Here is a 24,427-nt window from a genome sequence, read left to right on the forward strand (position 1 = left end):
ATTTGGGAAGATGTTCTCTAGGGGATATACTTTAGGATTCAACAAAAAAAAAATTCGTTTTTTTTTTAAAAAAAAGGTATATAACCCCTTAAGCTTTATCAATACCTTTAATTTGGTTTATTACCAGAGCATGTAAAAAACAGTTGATCGTTTTTTCGTTTGCTGTCTCGGTCTGAACGAAACCGAAAAAAATTTAAAAATTTGGTTTCGGTCTGAGCGAAACCCTTCATTTCAGTTTGTTTCGGTTTTCGGTTGACCGTTCTCGACTGAAAATAAATTTTTTCGGTCCTTCAAAAAACCGATTTTTGGGACCGTTTGTATGAAACGGTCCCAAAAAACTGTTAGTAGATGAACAAAACTTTGAAATGCTCAGTAAAAACGGTCTTTTTTGACAGTTCTGCCTTTCCTTTGCCTTACACCTTTAAAAATTTAAGGTAATATATAGAACATTTATTTCAAAATACATGTCGGGGAATTTAAGTCATCCCCGTGCAAGTCGTCGTTGTTGGTCGCGTTATCGTCCAATTTCTTATTTCTTCGTTGCCTTTGTTGCTCATCGTTGTGACGATGCGCATCGCGTGACCCTTTCACGCCGGAAACCAGAAATAGAAAGAGAGAGACCAGATCTAGCAACGCATACGAAGCCACACACAGCCCCAAACTGAGTCTCCATTCTGCCAGGACTAGTATTCACCAACACCACCCAACCACCCATGGTCATACCTTAAAGTCTCGTGCCTATCGATATGCTACGGTACTTCCTCTCCGACACGGCCATTCTGACATACACGTCCTCGTGTCTACAGTAAACATCTCAGTTTCATTCCAACTTTATAATTTTATTGAAAACTTAGCCACATAGTCTTAAGTTCATATATTATTCCATAACCTAACTTTACTTCTATATTTAACATGTCTTAGTTTATATAAACATATCTCGTGTGACATTCTTGTATAAACCATTTCTTTCAATTACATTTCCAAGCAAAATATCATTTAGTTTAAATCATAACTTCGTAATTCAAAATACATAACCAGACTTTTATTAGCCATCTTTTAAAACAGATAAACGTATTTAGTAAAAGCGTCAATTTTTACAATGATATATTCTTTACGATCACTTTTTCCGCTCAATTTTCGCGATATATCTATGTGAACGGTATGCCAAGGAATGCTAATTTTTGGAATTGGATGTAATTCAATTTGAGGTTTTCCTGACGTCCCCTTAGAAACTCTACATGTAATGCAGTTCTCCACAAATCTTCGAACATATTTTTCCATACCAGAAAACCAGTAATGATCGTACACCTTGTCTAGCGTTTTCTCCCAACCTAGATGCATGACAGATTCATGTACCTGATTTATAACTGACCAGCGGAACGTACGAGGGACTACAGATAAACAACGAGTTCTTGAATTCCTTTGAATCTTTCTGTACAAAACATTTGATCTAATTTCGTAAGTGGCAACCAATGCCAATGGTTAATCATCATTCTTCAACTTAGTTACAATGTCTGATATTTCTGAATCCTTTTGTTGTTCCACCAAAATCCAGTTTTCCGATATTTCTGTTAAGTCAATTCGTTTCTCCTCTATTTTACTTGGTACTGACTTACTCTTTTGATACACCGGATTCCTAGGAAGAAAGTCTACGTGTGCCATGCGTTTACCTTCTCTGTATTCAATTTCGAATTCAAACGCTTGTAGAAACTCCCACCAACGATAAACCCTAGGTGATAATTCGATTTTGTTTCGAGAAGATTTGATTGAATTACAGACAGTAAAAATTACGAATTTCCTCCCATGTAGATAGTGACGAAAATGTTTTACAGCATTCACGACAGCCAAAGTTTCCAATTCATAAAATGTATACCTGGACTCACAGGAGCTATTTGCTCTACTATAGTATTCAACCACATGAGGGTTAGAGTTTATACGGTGCAAAAGGATAGCACCATACCCGATAGAGTTGGCGTCGGTATGCAGTTCTATCGGAAACTGGGGATCAAAAATAATCAAAACAGGCTTGTTTGTTAATACACCGATGACTTTACTGCGAACTTCTTCATGCTGTGTTTGCCAAACAAAACTATTCTTTTCAGATGTGAGAAAATATAAAAGCTTCATCAATTGAGAAAACCCCGGAATGAATTGACGAAAATATGAAGCTAACCCAATGAACTGTCTTAGAGTAGCAACTGACTTAGGTGGAGGTAACGCAACTAGCGATTCTATTTTGTTTAAATTTGGACGTATCTCCCCCGCTTTTATCTCATAGCCAAGGTAGCGAACTGTAGACCTCAAGAAAAAGCACTTTGAAATGTTAAATGTGAATCCAGCCTTTACTAGAACGTCTAATACAAGTTGCAACAGCTCAACGATTACAAACGAATAGGCAAGACTGCCAAGTGCCTTCAACACAGCTCTTTGAAACACTGAGGGTGCGTTCTTTAATCTAAAGGGCATCGATAGAAACTCGTACTGCCCATCAGGAGTAACCAAAGCAGTATACTTAATAGATTCAGGGTGCATTGAAATCTGATAATACCCGCTAGCCATGTCAAGAGAAGTGAAATATTTAGCTCCCCTAAGTCTAGCTATTTGATCTGCTATGAACGGTAATGGAAACCTGTCAGCTACTGTATTTCTATTCAATTCCCTATACACACTTTTTTAGCACCTTTTTGCTGTTCTCACTATTTCCTCTTCTTAACCCACATTAACACCAGTTTTTCCTCTTCTTAGCTAACCTAACTATAGTCCAACCTGAAAAAAATGTTTCCTTACTATACTTACATATTTTAACTTAATTTTTTCTTAGTAAAACTTGTTTGTCACCTTGACCCACCTTATCTCCACTAAAGTCCAAACAAACCTTACCATTCCCACCTTCACCCTTCTATTACATTACTTTTACCCTAATCTATCTAATACCTCCTTAATCGCAACTTAACCCCGCACTAACCTCACCTTATTCCCACCTTAACTCCACCGTTATAATAGCCTAATTATATCACTTTGGTTAGCTAAGCGAAAGCAGATAAAAATGCTTACTCTTTTTTACCGTTTATTTCGAACAGATCTAACCCCCAAAAACCTTAAAAACATAAAAAAGAACGAATAAAAAATAACATATAAAAAATAACATATAAAAAATAACATATAAAAAACAAGAAAGGAAGCTACCTTCGGCCAGCCGAAGTTTATATACCCTTGCAGATAAAGTAATACTCACTCGGTGCAGTTCCAGGGATTCCAGATTCAGCGATTCTATTTTTGAATTTTGTTTTTAAGTAGTCAAGAATTACAACGCCTACTTCCTACAAAGTAACAATGAATTTTCTTATAAATGTTTGAATATTCCTATGGGAGCCTTAAGATATAGTGGTCCGATCCGGCTCGCCCCGACATATGTACTACCTGCAATAGAAAGAAGACTTCCGGGAAAGTTTAATCGCGATAGCTTTAAGACTGAGAGACTAGTTCGCATAGAAACGGACAGACGGACAGACGGACATGGCTAGATAGACTCGGCTATTGGTGCTGATCAAGAATATATATACTTTATTTGGTCGGAAACGTCTCCTTCACTGCGTTGCAAACATCTGACTGAAATTATACTACCCTCTACAAGGGTATAATAACACACAAATACCTATGAAAGGCTACGGCCAAAATGCATTAAGCGAAAAACGGATCCGCTCGCAGGATCGGTAGGTAAACAAAAAAAGAAGTGCCCCAATGTCGGCTGGGGATCAACAGCTGGAGTTATATATTTCCGGAAATAAGGAAAATTAAAAAAAGCACCTAAAGCTCCAACTCTTTTGGGTGAAAACAGTGTGTGTAATTTTGGAAACGAAATTTCACAACAATTTTCTTCGTGCGCCCCTCGGCTTTAACACAATTTAAAAACAATTTTTTATACCGTTGCAGAGGGTTTTATAATTTCAGTCAGATATTTGCAACGCAGTGAAGGAGACGTTTCCGACCACATAAAGTATTAATATTCTTGATCAGCCAATAGCCGAGTCCATCTAGCCATGTCCGTCTGTCCTTCTGTCCGTCTGTCCGTTTCTATGCGAACTAGTCCCTCAGACTTAAAGCTATCGCAATAAAACTTTCCCAAAAATCTTCTTTCTATTGCAGGTAGTACATGTGTCGGAACGAGCCGGATCGGACCACTATATCTTATGGCTCCTATACGAATTATAAAAAAAAAAACTAGAAAAACCATTGTAACTTTGTAGAAAGTAGGCGTTTTGATTTTTGACAATGTAAAAACAACATTTTAAGTAGGCATATCTGCAAGGGTATACAAACTTCGGCTGGCCGAGGTAAACTTCCTTTCTTGTTTTTAAATGTTTTCAAAATATTTGATTTAGAATTGCATCCATTAGGTGATCCGTTATTTTATCCTAATTTAATCTCTGATCACTATGGACGGCAGTCCATGTAGTGACGAAGCGCACAAGGAGAGTGTGCGAAAGCGACTACTATTATATAGCCGCAAAATTGAAAATCTGCTGTGATAGTCCGATCGTAATGAGTAATACAGCAATCGAAAGGTATTGAAAAAACTTAAGGGATTTTAGATGCGACTAAATAAGTACGCTACCTAAAATTTATTCGTTCGGCACGCTACAACAGAAAACTTTTGTGTAGATATTAAATATTTGCTAAAGCGGGCCGAACGAGTAAATTTTAGGTAGCGTACTTATTTAGTCGCATCTAAAATCATTTTTTGTCACAAAAGTTGATATCAGAACTTTTGTACGTTGAAGGTGCGATCGTTACTAGTTTTTTACCTCGTTAAGAGGTGTTTTTATTTGATCTAATAGAATTGAAGGGATACAAATTGGTCAGTAGCAAATTCCACCCAGAACGGATTGACATAAAAATCTAGAAAAATCTAATTAATTCGGAAATAATTAGGCGCAGAGTGTGACTTAAAGATTAAAACAAAAAACGACCCCAAAGTGCCCCAAAAATCGATTTGTTTTTTTTTTTTAATTTTTTCTTTTGCCATTTCTCTGTTATAAATGTTGTTAAAATGGTTTAAAAATGTGATGTTCATAATCTTATGGCATACCCGCAAATAACTGCATTTAAATTTTTTGGACATTCGCATCCTTAACCAAGTCCCCAATATTTTCAAATTTGGCTCACCTGATGTGACGTCACGGCCTCCCCATATGTTTATATGTATGTGCTTCTGGCGCATGTATGTGTGTATGTATGCCCTGCTGTCGCACTTTAAGTGTGACCGCGCAAGGGGAAAATGTAAATACCACAGTCAACACATTTAAAATGGAAATGCCACACTCATAACACGTTTAATCTATTATATCGCAAATCTTTTCTTTTGTGCCTTTTTCTTAAGTAAACGTTAAATTTTAAAATATCGGTAGACCTTACACAAATCCCATTAAGATGAATTTTACAGTCGAAATTTTCCTTGAAATTCCTTTTAGTTTTATAATGCATAAAAATGATCAGCAAACTATTTATTAGTTTTCAAACGTTGAGATATTGACAAATTGTTGATTTTGTTGTTGTTTTTCAAAAAACATCGAATGAAACATCGATGTTTTCCAAAATAACTTTATAATTTAAAATATAATTAAAAAATCTCAATAAAATTTGTATTAAAAATAAAAAACCAACACCTGTCTTCATTTATAAAATTAAAAATTAAATTAAAAATAAAAAACAAACTTAAAAATTAAATGAGATCATAATTCTTATTAATGAACATAAGTTGGTCTACGATGTTACTCTTTAAACGGGTACGGCGAACGGAAATTATTTGACCCGCATTGCTAAAAGCTCGTTTGGACTCGCAGGACGTGGCAGGAATACACAAAAAAATTTTTGCAAGCTCCTTGTAAGGCTTCATTTTTTTTGAACATTGCAGGAATAAGAATAATTATAATAATTTAAAAACACCGATGGTCCAAAAAACATCGACGTTTTGAAAATTTGGAAAAACATCGATGCATCGATGTTTCCATCGATGTTTCTGCACCTCTACTAATATGGAATTGCTTTTCTTAATGCTGTTTTTTAAATTAGTCAAATACATAAAGCAAAACATTGCTTCGCATAAATATTCGTTTCCCTTATAAGAGTTGTCTACTGCCGATACCTTCCAAAAGCCCTCGTTACCTATAAATAATATACCCTCTAATTTCATAAACCTTAACCAAAATTTCTTATTGGTTGTTCGAGAGAGATCTATCGTTTAGCAATTTTTTGTTCTACTTTTTTTTTAAGAAAACAAGTTTATTTAGTTTATTTAGATTTTCACGCTAATCGATTTGGAATTTAATTACATGCTCAACCCAGTATGAAATTCTATATTTAAACAATATGTTTTGGACAAAGTACTATTGTTATGAAGAAAATAAATGTAAGGATTTGTGTCGAAAAATTAATTTCTTTTTTCTGTTCTATGCAGCTGATAACTTACGCAAGCAATAAGAATTTTAGGATTTTTTTATGCAAGTTTTTATATATTTCTTAAGTAGTTTGCTTAGGACAATATACTGTTGTTTTTACGGAAATTAAGGAATAAAGTTATGATAAAATATTTTCTCGCCTTATAGACTAAAAAATGTAAAAATAAAAACCAAATATAAAGGTATGCTTAGTTTTTAATTTTAATTTCCGCAGGCGAAGCTGCGGGCTACCGACCCTGCTAGTCGTTACATACTTATGTACATGCCAATTTATCGATGTGTATGTGACATTGCGTTTCTCACATGCAAATGTGACGACTGAAAGTTTTTCCCTGCTCTCCCCTTAAAAACCAATCCAAAATTTTTTTTAAAATCAAAACAAAAATTCCTTTTGCATTTTATGGGTTGGCTACACACTTTGACTTAGAATTGCATTCATTAGATAATCCGTTCTAATATCCAAATAGTAAAATTTTGATCATGTATTTCCAAACCAGAAAAAAACATCTTTCTCTTCGAATGACTCTCTCTTTGCTCACTACTCTCTCGCTCTGCTTCTGCTGACGTTCGTGAGTGGTGCGAACTGCCGAAGCATAGAAAAACAAAAACAACGTGCTGCCAAAAAAGACTCCCGCAACCCCCGAAATTAAAAAAAAAAATCATATAAAATCAACTGTGGGTCCAAAAAAAAAAAAAAAAATCCTTACGATTGTATGGCATAGCTCCATACTTTAAACCAAGAAGGGATCCGATCGCATAATCGGTGCGGAAAAATTAATTAAGTTCCCCAACCGGAAGTCGGTTGGGGCTCATCTCTGGGCTTTCGAAGATTTCCACAAACAAAGCTTAAAATAAAAATATCAACTTTTTTGGTTGAAAACTGTGGGAATGGTTGATGTTTTAATCAAGCAATTTCGCATTTTTCGAGAGTCCTGGGAGTCCTTAGGAGCCGAATTTGAAAAAGTCCTTTCTTAGTGCACACCTTCTCTAACACACGATTCAGACCCAATTTTTTACAGATTTTTAGATCTAATGGTTTGGACTGGGGGAACATGACGCAAATCGACATCTACTGTTTTATAGTAACACTCGATATAGTAAATAATTAAAATATTTAATATGTTAAATATTCTTTTGAATTGTTTAAATAATTAAAATAGTCTATAAATTATATATTTTTAATTAAATAAAATAATTAATATACAAATACACACTGAAATATTATATATATAAAATTAAAATTATTATCTGCAAATTAAATGTTTCGTTTTATATATTTAAATTAAATATAAATACATACCTTTTAACACAATACAGATAAAACTGCGTGATTAAATATGAAAATATATAAATGCAGGTTGGTAATATTAGATATGATGTTATTCGTATTTACTTTAAATAGTATAAGTCAAAGTTTAATACATTTAATTTAAATTTTAAATTAAATTAAATCTTTCAATTTTCAAGTTAATAAAAACAGCCATGGATAAAAATATATCGAAATATATTTAATTGAAATATCCTTTAAATATATTTAATTTAAATATCCTTCGCTTTATTTTTGTTAAACTATCATAATATATTAAACTTTATTATAATGTTTTTAAATTTTATCAAGCTGTTTTATATTTTTTTTTAGATATATATATATGTAAAACGAAACTATAAATTAAATATGCGGATATTCGTTTTTAAGGTGCATAAAAAAGTTTTACATCAAGCTTCATTGCCATACATATATACATAAATGCAATTTTAATAAACATCCTGTTCAATTATAGAAGTTCTTTTGACACACAATTAGTTTCTTAGCCGAGAAATAATTTCTGGCCAATTAAGTACGCACACATACGCACTTGCTTACTTCCCTGAAGTTCCATTCAGCGCTTTTTTAGCAGTGAATCACTGCTAAAACTTGAGTAATAAGCGCTCAATCACTAGTGAATTTGTATGAAAAATAGCGCTGATTTTAACATGGGTATGTCCTAGGGGCTCATAAGTGCCAGAAACTAGTGCTTTCTTAGCACCTGTTCATCACCATTTTTCAGCGCCTAATTCATCACCAAATTCTGCGCCTTTTTGGCGCTATTTTATCGCCGAAATATCACCCAAAACCATCAGCAAAGAGGGAGAAAAATAAAAAATATGTTGAATTTCATCGCCTTTATCAAAAGGTTTATTTCTATTGAATTCATTTTACTACAAAATGTTTGGTAAACTAATTTCATACTTTTACATTCAATTAATTGATTTTTACCAACAACGGTGACTTGTAGGGTCTTCGGTACGTTTTTCATGGCTTCCGGAGCTCCGTTTTCGCGCATGGATATTTTTCACACATCTCCGCATCCTCTCCGAAGGCTCTGCAGGCGTCACCTGACCAATGGGATCTGAATTTGGAAAATATATATTTTTATAATATTAGATAATATTAGAAAAGAACGATAAAAACTTACTTAGAAGTGCAAGAATAACATCCTTCTGTGCTGATCTCTCAAAATGATCTCATCTGAAATTATATTGTTTATGCACCTTGTACCATCAGCTTGACCTAAAAATAAGATATAAATATTCTAAAAATGAGAAGCTATAACACAGGCCGACAAAATGTGACATGGGTCGGTGTCCAGGCCTGCCACCATTTTATTTCGATAAATGAGGCTTTTCTAAGCATAAGTTGCCACTACGCCTATAGTCCATCAGCTCTGGTATTTGCGGTATCTTTAATTTAAGAAAATCACAAATTTTGTTCGTCTTTTGGGATATATCTTCAAGAGTGGTCAACCAATTTTGGTAATCTTTTCGGAATTAAATAGTTGCATGTCTCTTTTATACGGTCGTTTTGGAAAATTCAATCTACAATGCATTTTTGATCCAAAGACACCTTATGTCCCTAATTTTTAGGACACTCATCAGGTTTTTGTGCATTGTTTTGGAATTTTTAAAATTGTTTTTCTTACTTCCTTCACAGTGACGATTCACAAACAGTTCCCAAACCTGTCTCTATTTAACGTAACTCATAACTATTTTTGAGCACAAGTGACCCTTGCTTTAAAAATATTTATACATGGGCGTAAGCTAAAATCTGGAGGGGGATTACACTTCAAGCATTTCAGCCCCCAAAGATTAGTTGGCTACGCTCATGTGCTTATACTCAAAGAATTATGATATTTAAAATTGTGACAGGTTTGAGCACTGTTTTTGAATTGTCACTGCGAAGGAAGTAAGGAAAACAATTTTTAAAATTCCAAAACAATACACAAAAACCTGATGAGTGTCCTAAAAATTAGGGACATAAGGTGTCTTTGGATCAAAAATGCATTGTAGATTGAATTTTCCAAAACGACCGTATAAAAGAGACATGCAACTATTTAATTCCGAAAAGATTACCAAAATTGGTTGACCACTCTTGAAGATATATCGCAAAAGACGAAGAAAATTTGTGATTTTCTTAAATTAAATATACCGCAATTACCAGAGCTGATGGACTATAGGCCTAGTGGCAACTTATGCTTAGAAAAGCCTCATTTATCGAAATAAAATGGTGGCAGGCCTGGACACCGACCCATGTCACATTTTGTCGGCCTGTGTAATAACACTGCGCAGCATTTTAAATGCTTTTTGAATTTATAATTTTTTATAATTTCAGTCAGATATTTGCAACGCAGTGAAGGAGACGTTTCCGACCACATAAAGTATTAATATTCTTGATCAGCCAATAGCCGAGTCCATCTAGCCATGTCCGTCTGTCCTTCTGTCCGTCTGTCCGTTTCTATGCGAACTAGTCCCTCAGACTTAAAGCTATCGCAATAAAACTTTCCCAAAAATCTTCTTTCTATTGCAGGTAGTACATGTGTCGGAACGAGCCGGATCGGACCACTATATCTTATGGCTCCTATACGAATTATAAAAAAAAAAACTAGAAAAACCATTGTAACTTTGTAGAAAGTAGGCGTTTTGATTTTTGACAATGTAAAAACAACATTTTAAGTAGGCATATCTGCAAGGGTATACAAACTTCGGCTGGCCGAGGTAAACTTCCTTTCTTGTTTTTAAATGTTTTCAAAATATTTGATTTAGAATTGCATCTATTAGGTGATCCGTTATTTTATCCTAATTTAATCTCTGATCACTATGGACGGCAGTCCATGTAGTGACGAAGCGCACCAGGAGAGTGTGCGAAAGCGACTACTATTATATAGCCGCAAAATTGAAAATCTGCTGTGATAGTCCGATCGTAATGAGTAATACAGCAATCGAAAGGTATTGAAAAAACTTAAGGGATTTTAGATGCGACTAAATAAGTACGCTACCTAAAATTTATTCGTTCGGCACGCTACAACAGAAAACTTTTGTGTAGATATTAAATATTTGCTAAAGCGGGCCGAACGAGTAAATTTTAGGTAGCGTACTTATTTAGTCGCATCTAAAATCATTTTTTGTCACAAAAGTTGATATCAGAACTTTTGTACGTTGAAGGTGCGATCGTTACTAGTTTTTTACCTCGTTAAGAGGTGTTTTTATTTGATCTAATAGAATTGAAGGGATACAAATTGGTCAGTAGCAAATTCCACCCAGAACGGATTGACATAAAAATCTAGAAAAATCTAATTAATTCGGAAATAATTAGGCGCAGAGTGTGACTTAAAGATTAAAACAAAAAACGACCCCAAAGTGCCCCAAAAATCGATTTGTTTTTTTTTTTTAATTTTTTCTTTTGCCATTTCTCTGTTATAAATGTTGTTAAAATGGTTTAAAAATGTGATGTTCATAATCTTATGGCATACCCGCAAATAACTGCATTTAAATTTTTTGGACATTCGCATCCTTAACCAAGTCCCCAATATTTTCAAATTTGGCTCACCTGATGTGACGTCACGGCCTCCCCATATGTTTATATGTATGTGCTTCTGGCGCATGTATGTGTGTATGTATGCCCTGCTGTCGCACTTTAAGTGTGACCGCGCAAGGGGAAAATGTAAATACCACAGTCAACACATTTAAAATGGAAATGCCACACTCATAACACGTTTAATCTATTATATCGCAAATCTTTTCTTTTGTGCCTTTTTCTTAAGTAAACGTTAAATTTTAAAATATCGGTAGACCTTACACAAATCCCATTAAGATGAATTTTACAGTCGAAATTTTCCTTGAAATTCCTTTTAGTTTTATAATGCATAAAAATGATCAGCAAACTATTTATTAGTTTTCAAACGTTGAGATATTGACAAATTGTTGATTTTGTTGTTGTTTTTCAAAAAACATCGAATGAAACATCGATGTTTTCCAAAATAACTTTATAATTTAAAATATAATTAAAAAATCTCAATAAAATTTGTATTAAAAATAAAAAAACAAAACCTTTGTTCATTTATAAAATTAAAAATTAAATTAAAAATAAAAAACAAACTTAAAAATTAAATGAGATCATAATTCTTATTAATGAACATAAGTTGGTCTACGATGTTACTCTTTAAACGGGTACGGCGAACGGAAATTATTTGACCCGCATTGCTAAAAGCTCGTTTGGACTCGCAGGACGTGGCAGGAATACACAAACAATTTTTTGCAAGCTCCTTGTAAGGCTTCATTTTTTTTGAACATTGCAGGAATAAGAATAATTATAATAATTTAAAAACACCGATGGTCCAAAAAACATCGACGTTTTGAAAATTTGGAAAAACATCGATGCATCGATGTTTCCATCGATGTTTCTGCACCTCTACTAATATGGAATTGCTTTTCTTAATGCTGTTTTTTAAATTAGTCAAATACATAAAGCAAAACATTGCTTCTCATAAATATTCGTTTCCCTTATAAGAGTTGTCTACTGCCGATACCTTCCAAAAGCCCTCGTTACCTATAAATAATATACCCTCTAATTTCATAAACCTTAACCAAAATTTCTTATTGGTTGTTCGAGAGAGATCTATCGTTTAGCAATTTTTTGTTCTACTTTTTTTTTTAAGAAAACAAGTTTATTTAGTTTATTTAGATTTTCACGCTAATCGATTTGGAATTTAATTACATGCTCAACCCAGTATGAAATTCTATATTTAAACAATATGTTTTGGACAAAGTACTATTGTTATGAAGAAAATAAATGTAAGGATTTGTGTCGAAAAATTAATTTCTTTTTTCTGTTCTATGCAGCTGATAACTTACGCAAGCAATAAGAATTTTAGGATTTTTTTATGCAAGTTTTTATATATTTCTTAAGTAGTTTGCTTAGGACAATATACTGTTGTTTTTACGGAAATTAAGGAATAAAGTTATGATAAAATATTTTCTCGCCTTATAGACTAAAAAATGTAAAAATAAAAACCAAATATAAAGGTATGCTTAGTTTTTAATTTTAATTTCCGCAGGCGAAGCTGCGGGCTACCGACCCTGCTAGTCGTTACATACTTATGTACATGCCAATTTATCGATGTGTATGTGACATTGCGTTTCTCACATGCAAATGTGACGACTGAAAGTTTTTCCCTGCTCTCCCCTTAAAAACCAATCCAACATTTTTTTTAAAATCAAAACAAAAATTCCTTTTGCATTTTATGGGTTGGCTACACACTTTGACTTAGAATTGCATTCATTAGATAATCCGTTCTAATATCCAAATAGTAAAATTTTGATCATGTATTTCCAAACCAGAAAAAAAACATCTTTCTCTTCGAATGACTCTCTCTTTGCTCACTACTCTCTCGCTCTGCTTCTGCTGACGTTCGTGAGTGGTGCGAACTGCCGAAGCATAGAAAAACAAAAACAACGTGCTGCCAAAAAAGACTCCCGCAACCCCCGAAATTAAAAAAAAAAATCATATAAAATCAACTGTGGGTCCAAAAAAAAAAAAAAAATCCTTACGATTGGCATAGCTCCATACTTTAAACCAAGAAGGGATCCGATCGCATAATCGGTGCGGAAAAATTAATTAAGTTCCCCAACCGGAAGTCGGTTGGGGCTCATCTCTGGGCTTTCGAAGATTTCCACAAACAAAGCTTAAAATAAAAATATCAACTTTTTTGGTTGAAAACTGTGGGAATGGTTGATGTTTTAATCAAGCAATTTCGCATTTTTCGAGAGTCCTGGGAGTCCTTAGGAGCCGAATTTGAAAAAGTCCTTTCTTAGTGCACACCTTCTCTAACACACGATTCAGACCCAATTTTTTACAGATTTTTAGATCTAATGGTTTGGACTGGGGGAACATGACGCAAATCGACATCTACTGTTTTATAGTAACACTCGATATAGTAAATAATTAAAATATTTAATATGTTAAATATTCTTTTGAATTGTTTAAATAATTAAAATAGTCTATAAATTATATATTTTTAATTAAATAAAATAATTAATATACAAATACACACTGAAATATTATATATATAAAATTAAAATTATTATCTGCAAATTAAATGTTTCGTTTTATATATTTAAATTAAATATAAATACATACCTTTTAACACAATACAGATAAAACTGCGTGATTAAATATGAAAATATATAAATGCAGGTTGGTAATATTAGATATGATGTTATTCGTATTTACTTTAAATAGTATAAGTCAAAGTTTAATACATTTAATTTAAATTTTAAATTAAATTAAATCTTTCAATTTTCAAGTTAATAAAAACAGCCATGGATAAAAATATATCGAAATATATTTAATTGAAATATCCTTTAAATATATTTAATTTAAATATCCTTCGCTTTATTTTTGTTAAACTATCATAATATATTAAACTTTATTATAATGTTTTTAAATTTTATCAAGCTGTTTTATATTTTTTTTTTAGATATATATATATGTAAAACGAAACTATAAATTAAATATGCGGATATTCGTTTTTAAGGTGCATAAAAAAGTTTTACATCAAGCTTCATTGCCATACATATATACATAAATGCAATTTTAATAAACATCCTGTTCAATTATAGAAGTTCTTTTGACACACAATTAGTTTCTTAGCCGAGAAATAATTTCTGGCCAATTAAGTACGCACACATACGCACTTGCTTACTTCCCTGAAGTTCCATTCAGCGCTTTTTTAGCAGTGAATCACTGCTAAAACTTGAGTAATAAGCGCTCAATCACTAGTGAATTTGTATGAAAAATAGCGCTGATTTTAACATGGGTATGTCCTAGGGGCTCATAAGTGCCAGAAACTAGTGCTTTCTTAGCACCTGTTCATCACCATTTTTCAGCGCCTAATTCATCACCAAATTCTGCGCCTTTTTGGCGCTATTTTATCGCCGAAATATCACCCAAAACCATCAGCAAAGAGGGAGAAAAATAAAAAATATGTTGAATTTCATCGCCTTTATCAAAAGGTTTATTTCTATTGAATTCATTTTACTACAAAATGTTTGGTAAACTAATTTCATACTTTTACATTCAATTAATTGATTTTTACCAACAACGGTGACTTGTAGGGTCTTCGGTACGTTTTTCATGGCTTCCGGAGCTCCGTTTTCGCGCATGGATATTTTTCACACATCTCCGCATCCTCTCCGAAGGCTCTGCAGGCGTCACCTGACCAATGGGATCTGAATTTGGAAAATATATATTTTTATAATATTAGATAATATTAGAAAAGAACGATAAAAACTTACTTAGAAGTGCAAGAATAACATCCTTCTGTGCTGATCTCTCAAAATGATCTCATCTGAAATTATATTGTTTATGCACCTTGTACCATCAGCTTGACCTAAAAATAAGATATAAATATTCTAAAAATGAGAAGCTATAACACAGGCCGACAAAATGTGACATGGGTCGGTGTCCAGGCCTGCCACCATTTTATTTCGATAAATGAGGCTTTTCTAAGCATAAGTTGCCACTACGCCTATAGTCCATCAGCTCTGGTATTTGCGGTATCTTTAATTTAAGAAAATCACAAATTTTGTTCGTCTTTTGGGATATATCTTCAAGAGTGGTCAACCAATTTTGGTAATCTTTTCGGAATTAAATAGTTGCATGTCTCTTTTATACGGTCGTTTTGGAAAATTCAATCTACAATGCATTTTTGATCCAAAGACACCTTATGTCCCTATTTTTTAGGACACTCATCAGGTTTTTGTGCATTGTTTTGGAATTTTTAAAATTGTTTTTCTTACTTCCTTCACAGTGACGATTCACAAACAGTTCCCAAACCTGTCTCTATTTAACGTAACTCATAACTATTTTTGAGCACAAGTGACCCTTGCTTTAAAAATATTTATACATGGGCGTAAGCTAAAAGCTGGAGGGGGATTACACTTCAAGCATTTCAGCCCCCAAAGATTAGTTGGCTACGCTCATGTGCTTATACTCAAAGAATTATGATATTTAAAATTGTGACAGGTTTGAGCACTGTTTTTGAATTGTCACTGCGAAGGAAGTAAGGAAAACAATTTTTAAAATTCCAAAACAATACACAAAAACCTGATGAGTGTCCTAAAAATTAGGGACATAAGGTGTCTTTGGATCAAAAATGCATTGTAGATTGAATTTTCCAAAACGACCGTATAAAAGAGACATGCAACTATTTAATTCCGAAAAGATTACCAAAATTGGTTGACCACTCTTGAAGATATATCGCAAAAGACGAAGAAAATTTGTGATTTTCTTAAATTAAATATACCGCAATTACCAGAGCTGATGGACTATAGGCCTAGTGGCAACTTATGCTTAGAAAAGCCTCATTTATCGAAATAAAATGGTGGCAGGCCTGGACACCGACCCATGTCACATTTTGTCGGCCTGTGTAATAACACTGCGCAGCATTTTAAATGCTTTTTGAATTTACTACGATGGATACGTATTTTTGGATTCGTTACGAATTCCCAAGTTAAACTGCGTTTTCCAAAAAGTTCCCCGATGCAAGGATTCTTAGGAAAAGGACCTCAAAGTTCGAAAAATGCTGAAATTGGCCAACTTTTCGGAGCTCTCAGAGGCAAACGGATTCATGGTTTGATTCGATGCTAAAGTTTTTTAATAGATACACTCTTTATCTTTCAAACCCCATACTTAGAATAATTTTAGGATTTTTATTAAGGGAGAAACAAGTTTTAGAAAACATAGTCAAAAAACATAAAAGCATACAGCTGCGGTCAAAATGGTAGTAGTGTTGCCGTCCTGTGTTTTTAAAGGTTTGTTGCGCTCGGTCTGGATTCGGGAACTGCAGGGTAATTGTGTTTACTCACATAAGCTTTTGATTTTTTCGCTCTCAACATTGTGCGAGCGGAGAGAGCGAGATTTTCGTCGCCACCAAAAATCAGGCTGCATATTGCAAAACGAATTTATGGCCGTTACTCATCTTAGAGATTGGCAAAATTAAAGAGTGCTATAATAGTTGTAAATAAGAACATATATTAGTAAAATTGGTTGGCCGCAACTGAAAACATAAATTAAAACTTGGAACTAAAACTTGGAATAGAACGAAACGTTTTCTTAAAAAAATCTTTTAAAAAAATGTACTCCTAAAGAATTTTTTTTTACATCATTTTTTAGATCTATGGGTTTAACTCTACCAGAAACTGTCATCATCTTTCTTGGTGTATTTTGGCTGTAAACCAGCGGTCGGCAGTCACATACATTAACATTTTGTTTAATATTTGTATAAGTAAATTGCACTGGGCAGATCATCAGAGTGTGTGTGCAGACTGCTGTTCTACAGTATACGTGAGCGAGCAGCGGCTGGGCAGAACAAAACCCTATGCTCACATAATAGGGCGCTGCCGACCGCTGCTGTAAACTAATGTAATTTAATAAATTTTTATTTATTTTTTTTTTATTGTTTTCCAGTTTAAAAAAAGCTCGAGGGGCATCACATTTTCGATATTTTCAAAGAAAATTACAGGGCATAAAACTACCTCTCTCGTCTCAGTCCTTTATATCTGACCTCTCAATATGCAAAACGGATGTCCCAACTTACACGCCTAAATGGGTAGTGTTTTCACTAATATCAAAATAACTAATTACATCAACTTTTTTATACCCTTCCAGAGGGTATTATGTTTAAGTCAGAAGTTTGCAAAGCACTGAAGGAGACGTTTCCGATCCCATAAGGGATATATATTCTTGATCAGCATCACTAGACGAGTCGATCTAGCCATGTCCGTCTGTCCGTTTCTACGCAAACTAGTCTTTCAGTTTTAAAGCTATCGGCTTAAAACTTTCCCAAAAGTATTCTTTCTATTGCAGGTAGTGTATAAGTCGGAACCGACCGGATCGGACAACTATATCTTATAGCTCCCATAGGAAGGATCGGAAAAAAAATTTAAACAAGAAAGAAAGCTACCTTCAGCCAGCCGAAGCTTATATACCCTTGCAGATAAAAGAATGCTCACTCGGTGCAGTTCCAGGGATTCCAGATTCAGCGTTTCTATTTGTTTAAAATTTTGTTTTTAAGTAGTCAAGAATCAAAACGCCTACTTCCTACAAAGTTACAATGAATTTCTATGAATATTCCTATGGGAGCCTTAAGATATAGTGGTCCGATCCGGCTCGCTCCGACATATGTACTACCTGCAATAGAAAGAAGACTTTTGGCAAAGTTTCAACGCGATAGCTTTAAAACTGAGAGACTAGTTCGCATAGAAACGGACAGACGGACAGATGGACAGACGGACATGGCTAGATAGACTCGGCTATTGGTGCTCTCTTTCTCCTTCACTGCGTTGCAAACATCTGACTGAAATTATAATACCCTCTACAAGGGTATAAGAATTCTAGCTGCGGTGTTTTTTAAAATTTACCTTCTACTCTTGGGGATATTATTTTTTAAATATTTCTGAATTTCGAATTAGCTATTTAAAAAATCGGACTATATTATATAGCTGACATAGGAACGATCGGAAAATTAATGGGAAAGTAATAGGAAATAAATTTTAGCTCCTTTGGTTTTTATTGTATTCCCTTCTACTCTAGGATATATGATTTTTTTTAATATTTCCGAATTTCGAATTAAATTTAACAAAAATCGGATGACTATATTATATAGCTGCCGTAATGTCAAAATAATACAAAAGTAAAATTTTTGTAATTTGTAACTTAATAGGAATGATCTGCAAGAGTCTTTTTTAGTAAGAAAACTTTTAAGTAAAACATTAGAAGCCAGGCCTAACCCAGGTTTAAGCTGTGACACTCGTGTACCATTTTCACCAAAAATAAAAAACCATAAAGAATTAATAAGGGGCTTAAATATATTTGGTATAATGCTTAAAACATGGGTAATAACACGGTTAACACGGTTGCATACAAAGAGACCTCAGCCCGACAGAGGTCGCTTTCTGCACTTTTGTGACTTTTCAAAACCAACTATTTTTTAGTTTTCCTAAGGAAAAAAATATTTTTTATTGGTTTTTTAAAGCTAATAGACTAACCTTTCGATCAGTAGATCAAACACAAAAGGTGTACTAACCTACAGACCTCTCCCCTACTAGCTCGCAAAGTCAAGTAGCTTGCAGAAAAGAACCATGTTTCCTTTTTGCTCTGCTTATTCGCTGACCGTTTTGCAACGATCGCAGAAAATAAAAGTCTTTTGCATTTGTATGAGGTTATATGCGAATGATCAGTCTACTTGTAAACCCTACTTGCTTTTGTGAATTCGGTGTGTTTGGAGTGTTTTAGTTTCTGTGTCACGAATGGGTCGCGATCACAACAAAAAAGTGCTCTTTTTTCAATTTAATACAGAAGACAATAAGCCTAAGTGCAATGTTTGCGGTGTGAAGTTAGCAGGCTCTCACGCAACAAATTTGGCATTTAATTGCAAAACAAGCGAAAGATTTAATGAATTCGAGATCGACAATGACAAAGTTTAACAAAATATGAAAAAATAAAAATTTCATATGAAACCAGTGAAGCATCTATTGTCTCTTCGATTTTCAAGATTGTGATCACCGAAGGAAGTCCTTTTATATTTCTTGATACCGAAGGGTTTCAATAGATATTAAACTCAATTTATAACGCGCTTTTGATGAATCCAATAACTTTTCGAAATGTTATTGAATATGTGACTGTCAAAGAGCAGACTATTAAATAAAATATAAAAGCGCTTGTAAAGGGAAAAGGAAATAAAAATTGATGTTGTCACAAAAACAGATAAGGCTATTTTGGGCGTGAATTTACAAATGATACAATCTAGTATGTTTAAGCTGAGATCGTCATCAAGACCTCAGGGATCTTCGTCACTCGCACACTGGAATGTACATCGAGGAAAAAGTTATAGAGATCATAAATGACTACGGGATAACCCTCGATCAAGTCTTTAGTTAAAATCTTAATTGCAAAATATGTTTAAAATTACTTATATTGACAACCTAAAACTTTAATATATATAATACAAAATAATAAAAGCCATTCAAATTTTAAAAGATGGTTCGGAGACCCTTATTGACGATGACATTAACGGTGAGAATGTTATAAAAACAAATTATTTTATTCAGCTGGTGAATATTCACCTTGTAAGGTGTGGTGCGCACTTGCTTCAACAGTGTATATTTGACATGAACAAGCTAGATGAAATCAGCAAAAAAGTTTAATCATTTCGAAAAATTTTTAAATATTGCGTACAGAAACGAATAGGAGGAGGTGGAGAAAAATCAATGTTATTCGATGTTACATTGATGTTTTCCTGTTACAACATAGAAATCTTCGATGTTTCTTCACCTCTAAGGTAAGTAAAATCTTAAAAATTTTTAAAAATTTTTTAAATGTTTGAAAAATGATCAGCCTGAGCAGACGTTAAATGAGGACAAAAAAAAAGCGTACCATTTTTTGACGGTTTTTATACCCGTTACTCGTAGAGTAAAAGGGTATATTGTATTCGTGCAAAAGTATGTAACAGGTAGAAGGAAGCGTTTCCGACCCCATAAAGTATATATATTCTTGATCAGGGTCACTAGCCGAATCGGTCTGTCCGTCTGTCCGTCCGTATGAACGCTGAGATCTTGGAAACTACAAAAGGTAGAAGGTTGAGATTTTCCACATATATTCATGGGCCCCCTACGCAGCGCAAGTTTAATTCAGCCGAGCGCCACGCCCCCTCTAACGCCCACAATCGCCCACTAACGATTTTAATATGTGTCCACTTCTTTAAAGATTTCCGAGAGGTATAAATGCAATTTTGTTGTGTATATTTATACCTATCGAAATGTGGAAGACATTTTTGAAATCGGACCATTCATTAAAAAGTTATACGCAATCAAAATATCTACATATATCTATCTCCCTCGCATATAGTCGGGAACCCGAGTACAGCGTTCGCACTCCCTTTAGCTGAGTGACGGGTATTAAATAGTCGGGACACCAGCCCGTCTATAGCGTTCTCTCTTGTTTTATTTATCGAATTCTTTCTTTTAGAGACTAACGACAAGTTGGCAAATCTTAATATAGTTTATATATTTTAATTAATTACAAATTAATTGTCAAGAAAACTGACCTAACTATTGTTGCTGGGTGGGGAGGTCTCTTCGCCGGAGTCGTGTACAGCTAATGGTCCAGATTAGAGACCGCGCAAGGTTATTAGGATGGGCCTGGAGATTAAGATTATACTTTGCTTTCGCTTAGTCGAGTTCGTCTTTAACTAAGCCTACGTTTATATCTTTATGAATATTTTCATTCCGTATATACCACCGTGCTCCTGTTATAGTTCTCCATATCTTTGATTGAGCTCTCTGGATTATTTCTAGCCATATGAGGCATATGTCCAATTCGGTTTTAGGACTGCATTATACAAAAGTATTTCGTACTCTAATTTTAATGGCGAGCGGGCGTTTATTAGCCAAATTAGATTGCTGGCTTTTCATTTCAAATGATTTCTCTTAGCTTCGATATGTTTTCGCTAAGTGAGTCGTTTATCCAAGTGGACTCCTAGATATGTAACTTCAGTTTTTTGTGGCGTAATAATGTTGTTCAGTAATAGTGGGTAGCAGGTTTGCCTGCTAAGGGTAAAAGTAACATGTTTGCAATTTTGTTTGTTAACGTTTATGCGCCAGTCTGCTTGCCATTGCTCTAGAAGCACGAGGGGATCTACTAGGCGTTGCGTTGCTCATTTAAACCGACTTAAAATGGCAGGATCATCAGCAAAGGTTGAGATTGTTGTAAAAGTGGTTGTCGGTAGATCTGCTGTATAAGTAATATACAATGTCGGCCCAAGCACACTTCCTTGGGGTACTCCAACTTTTATTGAATGATAATCAGAGGGAAATCTTTACATCGCACATTCTTTGAATGGCACGGCACAAGGCTAATTGGCCTATATGACGATTTCCGGCTTTATGGACCATTGTGATGACAGACTTCCTCCATGGTTGAGTATAATATCCCCAATTCATCATGCTGTTAAATATTATGGATATTATGGGACCTTATGTACAAGAGTCACTTCTTCTGGATGGAATATAATTTGCGGGCTAGCCTCAGGATTGGTGATTATTGGCAGCACAAAGCTATTCGTTGCCGGAAGTGGTTTGAAAGCATTTTCTAGATGGAGGGAAATGTATTCGCCCTCTCTTCGTTGCTGGGGGCCCAAGTTCCTGTTTGCGTGTCTATTGGTGCAAATATTCCTGATTTAGCTTTCCACAGTGGATATCATTTCCTATTTGGTGAGAGTTGAGTCATAAACTATCCTTTCTTAGTATCATCTCAGTTCAGCTTTATTTTTCTCACCTTCTAGTGCTTTGCGAAGTATTAGACGGCTATTTTTAGGCGATCCTTGGAGGATGGGGATCTATAGGCTTGCCACTATCGACGAAGTTTTCTGTTATTGTATAGAAGTTCTTCGCTGTCTAGAAGCACGTCTGCTGTTAAATGGTTTATTAGATGTTAATGGTAGCGTGGAATGTTGTGCAGTTGTTGTCACTAACGCTTCAACAGAACTGTCGAGGCTCACAGGAAATGTTTGGGCAGTTTACATACTCTCTGTATTTGAGCCAGTCTGTTTTACCAGTATGTAGAGAATGTGGGCGTTCTGTAACCAGGTTTAGGTTTCTTATTTTTATCTGATGGCAAATGTGTAGGCTTACTCGGAAAAATAAAGTCAAGCTTGTTTTGTGGATTTATTACCGCGTTGTAAAATTGTTTTCCCTTAGGGTTGATGAGTCGAGCTCCCTAGTGGGTGTGCTTTGCATTGTAGTCACCAGCTGCTATAAAGCGATTTCCAAATTCTGCTTCGGTAATAGAGAAGCGCGGTGGGCAGTATATAGAGGCCAGGTTTAGGTAGCCGCTTTGCATTTCGAGGTGTACTACTGTTGCTTGAATATAAGTCGTAGCGAATGATAGCATCTCGTAATGCAAAATGCCATTCTTTATGAGAATTCCAGTACCTCCATGAGCCTTCCCATCAGGATGATTTGTCGAATAAAATACAGCAGTAAGAAGAAAATAGTTTTTATTGTTTAGTGATATGAGCATGGCGTCAGTGTCATAATGATCCAGGAACTGCATAAGTTCGTATTTGTGCTGTGAAATGCGCACAAGCTCCTGCAGCGTTTGCTGTATTGCTCCCATTGTTTTTGTTATATTTGCTAATATTAATTCTATACCACTAGGTAATTGGGATGTGTTTACGCAGATACTTTCCGAAGTATGGTTCGATGCTTGTTGCTCCAACAATATTGGAGTGGTTTGTTCAAATGGCGGTTTTAAAACTGAAGCGTAAGACCCGTTGTTGTAGCTTAACACCTAAGCAAAAGAGCCTCCAGGAGTCGTTGTTAATGGTATGTATGGAAGATATTGGCGGATTTTGGATTTTCATATTATAAATACGGCAACTTCTGTAGTTGGCCGTTTGGTTTGCCCCACAGTTGCTACATTTTTGGCAGATTGGTTCTTCGTATTTAGAGGAAATTTCCTTGTTAAAGGTTAATCCCCGCAGACAACTGCGCGAAGTTTGCAGTATTTTCTCGTATGATCATATTCTTGACAATTCGTACATTGCAATAGATATTGAAGCTTGTAGATTGGGTGAACTTCATTTTTTTAAAGACATATTTTCAGGCGTCAGTTATATCCTGAACATTGGCTAGGGAATTTTGTTTCTGTTTATTATGTTTATAGCCGTTTTGGCATTAAATCCCTTTTCTTTAAGCCCATCTACTATTTCAATGGTTGGAACTGTTGATTCAATTCCTTTAATAACTTTTGAGAAGGAAGGTATAGTAATTTGCTTTTCCCTCATCTAGTGACATAGAACTTGTTAGCTCCAATTAGGTCAGTTATTATACCCGTTACTCGTAGAGTAAAAGGGTATACTAGATTCGTGCAAAAGTATGTAACAGGTAGAAGGAAGCGTTTCCGACCCTATAAACTATATATATTCTTGATCAGGATCACTAGCCGAGTCGATCTAGCCATGTCCTTCTGTCCGTCTGTCCGTCTGTCTGTCTGTATGAACGCTTAGATCTCGGAAATTATAAAAGCTAGAAGATTGACATTTTGCATACAGATTCTAGGAGTTCCTACGCAGCGCAAGTTTGTTTCAAAAAGGTGCCACGCCCCCTCTAACGCCCACAATCGCTTATATAAGAATTTTAAAATTTCAATATTTCGGAAAAGTAAAAATGCAGTTTTATGGTGTTTATCAATACCTATCGAAATGTAGAAGAAATTTTTTAAATCGGACCATTCGTTAAAAAGTTACGGCGGATCAAAGTTTTTATCTCCTTCGCACATCCTTTAGTCGGGGCACCCGATTATAGCGTTCTCTCTTGTTTTTTTGATTAGCTCAGCACAATTTCCGTGACGAACATATATGGGTGGTGGCCTTGGTTTCTTAGCCGTGGTTGTTTGAGTGGCAGCATTATCTTCGTTTGGGTCACTAAGAATCAAAAATCTATTATTGGTCAGCGGATTTTAATGCGTTGGTTTTTCTAGAAGATTGCGGGCTTAATTATACCCGTTACTCGTAGAGTAAAAGGGTATATTAGATTCGTGCAAAAGTATGTAACAGGTAGAAGGAAGCGTTTCCGACCCTATAAACTATATATAT

At 34.7% G+C, this 24,427-nt stretch overlaps 2 protein-coding genes across 9 annotated transcripts in view; one reads left to right on the forward strand and one right to left on the reverse strand.

Annotated features, from left to right (window-relative positions):
• The window catches only part of MFS17 (Major Facilitator Superfamily Transporter 17), a 327,725-nt gene that overhangs the window by 20,400 nt on the left and 282,898 nt on the right, over positions 1-24,427 (forward strand). The window lies entirely within an intron of this gene.
• Positions 14,794-24,427, reverse strand: part of LOC138912303 (uncharacterized) — a 122,206-nt gene continuing 112,572 nt past the window's right edge. Inside the window, exons 9-10 of the mRNA XM_070212630.1 lie at positions 15,069-15,163; positions 14,794-15,002 (exon numbers count right to left, since the gene is read on the reverse strand). Coding sequence (XP_070068731.1) covers positions 15,069-15,163 — 95 coding nt within the window. The 3' untranslated portion in view covers positions 14,794-15,002. The remainder of the gene's footprint in view (positions 15,003-15,068; positions 15,164-24,427) is intronic.

This window comes from Drosophila takahashii, chromosome 2R (genome assembly GCF_030179915.1).
Source record: "Drosophila takahashii strain IR98-3 E-12201 chromosome 2R, DtakHiC1v2, whole genome shotgun sequence".
Taxonomy (NCBI): Eukaryota; Metazoa; Arthropoda; class Insecta; order Diptera; family Drosophilidae; genus Drosophila; species Drosophila takahashii.